Genomic DNA, 10,550 nt, shown 5'->3' with positions numbered 1-10,550 from the left:
TTGATACCTATGATGTCCAAATCTTTGACTCAACTAATTTTGAGGGTCATTGTGATACCGCTTATAAAAGACTGGGTTAATCCAAGACAAAAACTCTTGTATGATGGCCCCAAGAAATTAGGTGCAACAACAAAAGTTTGATCAAGAAAATATTGTTAACATGGTTAAACTACTACAAAAACATATTGGATTACATTCAGAGGAGCCATTGCAACAAGTATCTACTCTTTTTTTTTTTTTCCAGAAGAGCTATTGTTCTAGATGTTAACGGTTTTGTATATAATATAAGGGAAAAAGATGAGTATACTAACGGGTTACCTAGGAATAAAGCATGCTAACATTTATTGATCATTGGATTTGATAGTTTACATCTAAACTATTTGTAAATATTGTTTTACATAATCTATCCACCACTGGCATTGTACAGTCCCTCTTTTCCTCTCTCTCCTTCCTTCTCCGTCTTTGGATCCACAATCCCTTCTGCAAATTTTCGTCAATCCGCCGCTGCCCCTCTCTCCCTTGCACTCTCTTTCCTTCCTTGCCTCTACAGACCCCTGCCTACCTTCTCTGCCCCTTCCATCTTGGATTCAAACGCAACAAATCCTAACGTGCATAAGAATAGGGTGTTTTGATTACTTTTCTCTCTCTTGGCAGCCCGTATGGCCCCATTGATGCTGATTGGATGGCTTCATCTTGTCCCCGACCATCGCCTCCGGCCCCATTTGCTAGTTGGAACGGCTTTGTCTATCTCTCTCAACTGTCCATTGCTACCTCTGCCTCTCCCTTGCGCATCGTTGAATGGCCCCATTGCTACAGTTTGGAATGGTTTCATCTCGTCTCTGACGTCCCTCGGGCCCCATTGCTGCTGGTCGAAACGACTCTGTCTATCTCTTTCAATTGTCCATTGCAACCTCCGTCTCTCCCTCGCGCACCGCTGCAACCAAACCCTCATTTGTCCTTCATAATCCTTCTATTGTTATTGTACAATCTGTGTTTAAGCATTATTGATTATTGGATTCTTCGAATATGTTCTTAACTTTTATAAATTGGAGTTAATTGCTGTAGTTTTTTAACTTTCAATGAGAGTGTCTATTGATTTTTAACAACGGTTAAAATGTATGTCCTCAATAGAGAGGGGGTGGTGACTAAACTCATGAATGACTACTCCTCACCTTTGAAGAACTCAACGCACAAGAAATCAGAAATTTAATAGGAGAAAACTAAAATGAGAAATTAAAGAAGTGAAGGAAGACCTTTGAAGCTAAAAGCAAATCTAGGCAGGAAAACGAAGGAGGAATCGACAAAGAGAGGGAGAGAGGTCTTGTTCCAAGAGGGAGAGGGCAGTAGCAGCATGGTACAATTGCAGGGCCAAGGGAAGAGAAAAGATGTAGCAGCTGTGGAGTGAAAGTTTAGATTTTTTCCCTTCATCTACCGGTTATATTTAAGATGACCAAATCCTATGGTTAAAATCCCAGTAGTACATAAGATTCCAAGGTGCTCTGCTAGCATACTTATCCTTCTCCCTATAATATAATTTGGAAATGAACTTTGCCAGTCTATGCTCTTAGGCCTAAACACAATTGGGCATGAAAATACCCAACATGTGCGGAGATAGATGAATCTTGAAAATAGCCAACAAGTGTGAAGGCAGTTGAATCTTTCTAGATCCATAATATAATGTTCTAGTAAATTATTTGTTTGACTTTAGCATGATAGGTAAACTTAAGGGGGTGTTTGGTTCGGTAAATCAAATGGTGTATATATCGGATATGAATGTCAATCTTTTGATAGACATTCTTCTGAATTATGTTTCTTTCTGAAAAATTGTTTGGTTGCCTTGAGGTAGGGGTGTCAATCGGTCGGTCTGGCTCGGTTTCGGTCCGGGTTGAGTCGATTTCGGTGTGGAAAAGCTGAAATCGAAACCGAACCAATAAGGAAATTCCAGTTTCAATTTGGTTTCGATTTCGGTGCGGTTTGGTTTCGGTTTGTCTTTGGTTTCTTAAATCGATTTGTAACTGGGTTGGTTTTGGTTTTTGGTCCAGTTTGGATTCGACTTTCAATACAAATGTATACAAAACTATGAAAATTTTGATTTTTTTAATGAATTTTGGAGTGTTTCGGTTTCTTACCGGTTTGGTTTCTGTTTCGGTCCGGGTTTTGAGCCGGTTTCGGTTTGGTTTCGGGTTCATCCGATTTTCGATGCGATTCGATTTGGTTTTGGTGTTGCAATACTCCAAACCGAATGGAACCAATAAGGTTTCGATTAGGTCCGTGTTGTTATCGGTTTGGTCCGACCGATTTTATCGGTTCGGTTTAGGAATTGACACCCCTACCTTGAGGCTAGTACATGTTTCTTGCGGGTTGAGATATTGGCTTCCGTAGAGAACTTCTTTCCGCTTTCTCCTTTTATATTAGGTGGTAAAAATGTTACTCAAATCTGAGTTTAGGTGTTGAGGTAAACTCATATTTGGAACACATCCTTTGTAATATGGTCATTCATGGGAAGTAGGGTGCTCACTTATGAGGGTCAATTTAGTGGAACCAAACAGCTCCAAAAATTAAGAATTATCATTATAAAGAATGTCATCCCAAAGATTTACCGAACCAAACACCCCTAAGAGTACAGAAAAGTAGGTATTTACATTGACAAGTGAAAAGACCCACGACATTCATGGCGGATTGAAACAAATGAATAAATGTGCGGCAGCAGCTAAGGGTGGTTGTTGAATCTCTTGGCATTGGAAACCAGATATAAGATGGGGTTGACTTTGATTTCTTACGTCTAGTTTGTTGTCCTTTTTAATTCTCCTAATTAATAAAATGAGGAATGTCTTCTGGTTTCTTACACGTTATATTGTAGGACAATGACATTTCACTTGATTCATTTCTAAATAATCTAAGATGGATATCATAGTTCTAAGATTGATGTCTTGTATTATGTGGCTTGCTTAAGTGACTTGATTCCAAAGAGCTGTTAAGAGGTTGAGAAACTGAGGTCCGCAGGGATTAGCCCACTTTGCGCTTATCTATGTTGTTGGAGCATTGATAAGCTAGTAAATCCAAGATAGAGTTTAGGAGTGGCAATTCAATTTATTTTATTTTATTATTATTATTATTATTATTATTTTAAAGGATTATATGGGTATTTTGATAAATTATATGTATAGGGTTTCATCATTTATTTGTAGTGAGGATTTTTTCTCTATAAACAATTTGAGAGATTTGTGAGACAAGCGGCCATAACCTTATTCTACATTGACAGTGAAGCAGATCTCATCTCAATATATAAATAGGCAATATTGCTAAACCACATAAATCTTCATGTTTGTATTGTGTGATTGTTCGTTTGTGAGTTCAATTCTTTTCTATATCGTTTTAGATCCTTATTTTGTCTACAAACCTTCCCTTTAGGGTTGGCCATGTAGTAATTGATTATATGGTTGAGCCAACTTCTCAATTTCAGACTCCAAGTTGATAAAGATATATGGGCAGAACATATGATTTGGTTTTTCTATGCAGGAATTAAGGAAATCATCTCTTTAACGCCTACTGCATAGCAAGTTGAATGAGGCTTAAATTTTGTGGACTAGTAGACATCAAATTTCCTCATCACATGTCGAATTTTAAACCAATCTTAATTTATCATGTGACAATACAAGTGAATTTTTTTATTATTTTTTACTCTATTACCCTGCTCATGTTGGTCCCATGTGAATTATACCATTTTATATGCCACCATTGATTTGGCATGAAAAAAACCCACCCACAGTAAGATCGTGGGGAACACTTTCCCTTTCAAGAAAGGAGAAAAATATTTTGATAGACAGTTTAGCCATCAAATGTCTTACAAGCATGAGCAAGTGCATACAAGTTACCAGGTGGCGGATCAGGATTCTGGAACTTACATTTCACGACCAATTCATAGAGTCAAAATCAATAAAGTTGACATATTGCTTTGGTTAGTGCAAACAATTTTATAGTCTAAATAAGTTTATAAAATTAGAAGGTCAAAATTCAAGAATACCTCATTTTGGGCTTAGATAGCTCTTTGCGGAGGCCCATTTGGTAGCCAGCTTTGACTAGCTGTATATTTTCCAATTGGATTATGGGCCATCTATATATTTAACATTGGGCTATATTGAAGAGTGGGCCAATCCCAGGCTCTAATTGTGCTCTAACTCTGTAATGGCCATCTTTAAAGGCTCCATTTGTTGCAGGTAAAAAACACGCTATGTGAAAAAAATTCTTTCCAACCCTCTTTGTTTGCACGAAAAAAAAAAACTGAAATGAGTTACCTCATTTCTTAAAAAATAAAATGGAGACTTTTGTAATTATGATAATGTAGTTGCCTCATATTCTTAAAAAATATAATCATTTTCTTTCTTTACTTTTCCTTTTCAAATGATTCATGAAATTGTGAAACTATGATGGGGGTGTTTGGAGGCAAGGAAAGATGTAAGTTCCTAAATCTTACATCAGCACCCCCATGTGCCAATCTTTCTTCTCCTATGAAAATACATTTTTACCCCTTATTCTGGAAAGGAGAGAGAGAGACAAAAGAAGTACGCATAGGCCGAGCTCTCAGAGAATCACTTCCCCTAATATTATCACCAACCATGAGATAGGAGGATGCTACCTCCACCATATTGCTAGATTCCTCTCCACAACAAAAGAAAGAAAGAAAAAAAAAAGGGATAAAAGATTTAAAAAAAAAAAAAAAACCCGCTAATCTCCCTCCCATGCACTGTTATAGGTATCAATATCGTTTCCATATCAATAATCGTCAATACTGATATTGATATTGATACCAATACTAATATTGATACTAATATTGATATGATGAATATCGAGCCATATCGGACACTGGTTCCAAAATGTGTCAGACTGAGGCTTAAGAGCCGTGAGAAATGAAGTATCTGATTTTTTCATGAACATCACCACAACAATGGGCTGTCTAAGGAGCAGGGAACATCTGGGCCTTTTTCCAGACCATCTTCCCCTAAACCATTTCAGGACCAACCCTGAACCCCTAGGCCACAGTAGCCAATCCCTAATGGGCCTCCGAGGAGCTATGATCCGCCGACCAAGAGAGCAGGACTGAATGGATATTTTGTACAATATTGAGGTTATACATGACATTACACGACGAACGGTCAGCTACGCACGATTCTTCTGGGCCATTAATTTTCAAAAAGGGCTTTGCTGGAGCGCGCGTATGGTCTTGTTGATCATCAAACCCTTCTGTCTCTCTCTGGTTATTTCCTCTTATTCCTTCGTACAGAGTGGATTCAGTGGAAACTGGAGAGTGATCTGGATTCTGGAGAGAAGAACCTCGAAAGCGTCTACCCACTTTTATCTATTTTTGTTAATTTGTTTTCCCCACCTCTTATCAAATTCCCATTTTTTTTCCTGTCGCTCCTGTTCCTGAATCCAGATTCCCTGAAATAATAAAGAAAAAGCAAGAAAGGGGAATTTGGAACAGGAAATTTCTCCGTCTTTTTTCTTTTCTTGTTCGCCATGTCTATGCGAAGGCGGACCTTGCTCAAGGTTATTGTTCTAGGAGACAGTGGGTACGCGTGTTTCCATCTATTTTGATTTCGATTTCGATGGATTTCCTTTGGATCCCTTTTTGGTTTCGAGGTTACTTTTATTTTGGTGTCAATTCGGTTTACTTGTTGAGTTCTAATGCATTAATTTTTTCTTTTTTTGAATTCCAGGGTGGGAAAGACGTCTTTAATGAATCAGTATCCTTGAGCAACAATGGGATCTGCGAGACATGTTCTCTGATTTCTTTCCTTCTTTTTTAGCTTCCATTCTTTACGAATTGCTCTTTCCGCCGTTTTACTCGTTGTTTTTGTTGTTCTTATGTTTGAATTTGTTTCTATTTTCCTTGTAATTCTAGAGAAATTGTCATTAAAAAAAAAAACACTTATGCGAATTTTCCCTTTTGATACCACAATTCATATTTTTTTAATGGTAGTTTGCATTTTTTTTTCTTTCAAATTACTTATAAGTTCTTATTATATTGAGATTGTTCAATATTGAAGATTCAATGTGGCCATTGTATTTCATTTCATCAGCTGCCTAGAAGGTTTTTGTAAATTTAGTTATTGAGGTGGTGAGGAATAAAGTTATGATCTTAGACATTCTGGTGTTTGATTATTCATGTATTTGAATAGCCTTTTACTTCCTTAGTCAATGGTTCTGGTCAAATTTGTACTGTTGTAAGTGCGAATTTAATTTTTACAATCTGAATTTGCCTATGTGGGGCCTTGACTGCTCATTTAGATATGTAAATAAGAAGTTCAGTCAGCAGTATAAAGCTACAATTGGTGCTGATTTTGTCACAAAGGAGCTTCAGATTGATGACAGGCTTGTCACCCAGCAAGTGGGTTCTTAGTACAAGACAAGTGCATTAGGCTGACCATTTACTGATTCAAGACACCATTATTGCATCTTCTCTTGCTAAACTATCACTATAACTTTTTTGCATTGATAGATTTGGGACACGGCAGGGCAGGAAAGATTTCAAAGTCTCGGTGTTGCTTTTTACAGAGGTGCAGATTGCTGTGTTCTAGTTTATGACGTCAATGTTCTCAAATCGTTTGATACTCTTGACAATTGGCATGAGGAGTTTCTCAAACAGGTATTTGATGGCTTTTCCAATTTGCTGCTGTTTCATTTATTTCACTGAAGCTAGTCCTATATTGTCTTTATACGTCTCTTACATTGGGCATGGGCTTATAGTACCATCTCTGTTGCGACAGTAATGGATCCTTGTAGAAACGCAACCCTAAAAGCAATGTAGAAGGTAATGGAAAAAACAAGAATAAACAATGCACACAGGTTTACATATTCGGCAAGATTGCCTACGTCCTCGGTGAGATGAGATTCTGCTTCACTATCAATGGAGAATAGGGTTACAATGCTCGTCCTCACACCTCTCAGAATTTCTTACAGAGAAAGTAACTCTCGCTACAAATATATAGTGAAAAACCTTAATTCCGGAAAGTACAAAACTGCCCTCAAATAAAAAATTTGAGTGAGTTACTGTCGGGGGGCCTGCACCAATATTCACTGGATTAAACTGCGACGGAATACCAGACATCGTACACCAACATATCCTACCATATATGATTTTAATAAGGGTGCACCATAACAAAAGTTTCAGTTTACACCCTTGGAAAAACAACTTGGACATCCATAATGAAAGGTTCAGTTTTCACACTTGGAGGACCAAATGTTGTTTCGGACCAGTTGTGTTCTCTCAAGAATTGCATGAGATATTATCAGAAAATGTTACTTGAGATATCTTGATCTAGGCCGCCGATGTGAACTACTAGTATTTTGGTTCTGGGAGAACTTGCTACGGTAGCACCATTTAAGTTAAAGATGCAATAAATAGACTACTCTATTAAGTTTCTGAGCTTGAGTGAAGTTTATATTGGAATTTCTGGGGCATCAAATTTGCATTGATGTATGTACCTATGCCTCTCAGCAAGGTTTTTCATGGGTCAGGATAGGGCATTGGATGATTTGACCTTTACAGACTGACAAGAGATTTCCTAATCAACTGGCTGAATCAGGTGTTCTGCTGTGAATTGACCTAATCTTCTCACTGAACTGGATGATCCATTTTAAATTTGCAGGTGATTGGTCAGCTGCCCTGATCCTGATCAGTATCGACCGATCCTTGAACCATGCTTCTTGTAGTGATTGTAATTTTTTTTTTTTCTTCTGAAGAGACAAAATAGACAAAACCACAGAGATGATAGGATCAAGACCTCAATGGGGTGGAATGAAATTCATAGAGGAGGAGGCCAGGAGGGAAAAGAAAAACAGCACCTCTTGTAAGCTTGTGAGCTGCCATATTAATGTTTTGTGGCCCAGAACTGAAACCTGCAACATTTGAAGCCTCTTCCAAGGGATCTCCTCTACTAAAACAGAGACCTCTTTAGTGCCAGACATCACCTGACTAATAGATGTGGTGAGTCATAGAATCTGATTCACATAATATGCACTCTACGTTCAAACTGTGGGCTAATTAGGAACCATCTCTTAAAGCCAGTGCTTCAGCAGACAGCCGACACATTTCACAAAATGCCTTCCCTGCTACAAAATAGGCCATTATCATCGCTAATAACCACTCCACATCCAAATGGGATTGACTCTTGTTTTGGGGATGGCCTTCAGCTGGGGGAAGTTAAAGTTATGTTGCCTTGTAAGACAAAATCACAGATGACATGTAACCTTGACCATTCTTGAAGTTTTTCAAGTTTTGATTCTTGGATGTATTGACTCTTGTCATTTTATGGATATTGTCCTTGGTTTCTTGCAAGGTATGAGGAAAAACAGAAGTAAACTCAGACGCAATTACGTAATTTTTGTCCCAAATATGATCGTGCATCATCTATTACAATTATGAGACCAATACCTCTGCTTGGCAGTTTTTTGGACACCTGTGAGGAGGGGAAAATTTGTTGCATATGGTGGGCATTGCAATGCCAGATTCAATCATGAATGGAGTACTAGAGCAAGATACTTTAGGCTCACAATGTTATCTGTGTATCTTTCCAAAACTTCTTATGCCTTTGATTGTGAACACTGCCTCTAGTTTCATACTTCTGATCATAACATGATTTTTATTAGTTATTGGCCTGTAACCATCCTTTTGTGAGTTCTAGTTGCTTCATGCTATTATGAACACACTTCTCATTGCTAGAAAGTGCTTATCCTGATTCCACACAACTGCTTTCTTGGGCATATCAAGATTTCAAGGACCAGACAGTTCTGATCTGAATTGCACAATCCAGTTCAGGATCAGTTGAGACTGGTCCATTGTCTATTGGAGTGTTGTCCAGTGGATCATCCAATTGAATGACAAGATCAAATTGATCCTCAGTGGCCCAGCTGATCCATCGTAGACCAATCAGGATCGTCTGGTATGATTTTTGACTCCTGATCTGATCCACTGCTCCCTTGTGCCTATTAAGTTCTTAAAGATCGTCTGATCTAGAGTTCCTTGCTTATTTAATTGTTTATTTCATCTCTGATTTCATGACACTGATCTTTAACTACAATGCTCATTATCTTATTATATATTTGGTACTCCAGGCTAGTCCAGCTGATCCCAAAACATTTCCATTTATATTACTCGGGAACAAGATTGACATAGACGGTGGGAATAGTCGAGTGGTAAGCATACAAAAACTAGCCCTTAAAAGTTTGTTCCTTGTATCTGGTTCTAAAATATTGTGTACAGGTTTCAGAGAAAAAAGCAAGAGACTGGTGTGCTTCCAAAGGAAACATACCATACTTTGAGACCTCAGCGAAGGAGGATATCAATGTTGATGCTGCATTCCTTTGTGTTGCAAAAACAGCATTAGCAAAAGAGCGTGAGCAAGACATGTAAGTGGACATTGTGAGGCTTTTTCGTATCTCTTCCATGCCTGTTTTACTTAAATGCCACAATAGCCATATTTGCTAGGTCCTTGGTTAGCCACTATATGGGTGTTGTGTTTAATCTGAGAAGGATTGACAAGGTGGTAAAGTGATGCCCCCATCTGATCATTTTTTTTTCAACTGGAAAGCTTAAAAATTTTGATGGCTGGCACTGCATGTAGAAAATTCAAATACATGGTCAATACTTACCAGAGGAAGACAATGAAAGCCTTCTCCAAGCACAATTATATGCACACGTAACTAGTCCAAAATCATAAAATGTATTCAATTTTTAGGTAACTACTCAGAAATTATTAAAGATACATCACTGAAGTAAATGGATGCTAAGACATCTCAATCTTGCATTATAACATCTGAAATGTTTGTTAACTGCAGTTGTCTTCTGGATGAGTATTTTCCATATTTTTATCATGCTTCACTTCTTGTTCACCACTGAAACTTTCGTCCTTCTTATGAAATTAAACTAATTAATGACATGAAAGTTTTCCTAACAGCTGTAATATTCTGATGTGTTGATTTTTGATCATCACCTTTGCTAGTTCATAACTAAACCCATTTGGAAGTGATACTAGTGGATGAGATCTGGTTGAGTAGATCCAGAGGGACTATATTGACGTTTTTCTTCTCTTTTAGTAGCTGAGGTTGTCTGCTTGAGTTTCTCAGATGTGTACGACCAGTTGGATGCTGACTTTTTGGGTTCCAAAGGAAAATAATATTTGAAGATATATTCAGTCAGTCTCTAGTTGAAGAAATTATCTTTTACTTGCTGCATTCATTTCTTATGAAACTGGCTTTTGTATTTTTGCATTTTGTCTGCCGAAGAGTCGATCTGTTTGGACACATTTCTCTATTGTACTTTCTTAGAAAGAGAGAACGTAGGTCCCTGTTTTAGGTTCTTTGTTGTTCTGCCTTGATGAACTGTGAGATGAATGAGATGATGTTTAATGTGCAGATACTTCCAGACCATACCTGAGGCAGTTTCAGAAACTGAGCAAAGCGGAGGAGGATGTGCATGCTGAAAAAGGACCGACTAATTTTCAACCCTCTAGTGTGTGTGATTCATCATTTTCTTGCCCCACCCCCCCCCC

The 10,550-nt window shown here is 38.0% G+C and overlaps 1 protein-coding gene across 1 annotated transcript; it reads left to right on the top strand.

The window, feature by feature from the left end:
• Nucleotides 1-5,197: 5,197 nt before the first annotated feature.
• LOC122092275 (ras-related protein Rab7-like) lies at nt 5,198-10,550 on the top strand. Its single transcript, XM_042662604.1, has 7 exons — nt 5,198-5,570; nt 5,718-5,744; nt 6,289-6,388; nt 6,500-6,646; nt 9,115-9,195; nt 9,263-9,408; nt 10,415-10,550. The coding sequence occupies exons 1-7, from the start codon at nt 5,518-5,520 to the stop codon at nt 10,479-10,481; spliced, it is 621 nt and encodes a 206-aa protein (XP_042518538.1). The 5' UTR covers nt 5,198-5,517; the 3' UTR covers nt 10,482-10,550.

The sequence above is a fragment of the Macadamia integrifolia genome, chromosome 2 (assembly GCF_013358625.1).
Source record: "Macadamia integrifolia cultivar HAES 741 chromosome 2, SCU_Mint_v3, whole genome shotgun sequence".
Classification (NCBI taxonomy): domain Eukaryota; kingdom Viridiplantae; phylum Streptophyta; class Magnoliopsida; order Proteales; family Proteaceae; genus Macadamia; species Macadamia integrifolia.
This window is presented reverse-complemented; position numbering and strand designations above follow the sequence as displayed.

Excerpts from the sequence above, each read along its gene's own strand:
- LOC122092275 (XM_042662604.1), top strand. The coding sequence starts at position 5,518 with ATGTCTATGCGAAGGCGGACCTTGCTCAAGGTTATTGTTCTAGGAGAC. Across the intron at positions 6,647-9,114 it reads ATGAGGAGTTTCTCAAACAG|GCTAGTCCAGCTGATCCCAA; the intron begins GTATTTGATGGC and ends TTGGTACTCCAG. Across the intron at positions 9,409-10,414 it reads AAAGAGCGTGAGCAAGACAT|ATACTTCCAGACCATACCTG; the intron begins GTAAGTGGACAT and ends TTTAATGTGCAG.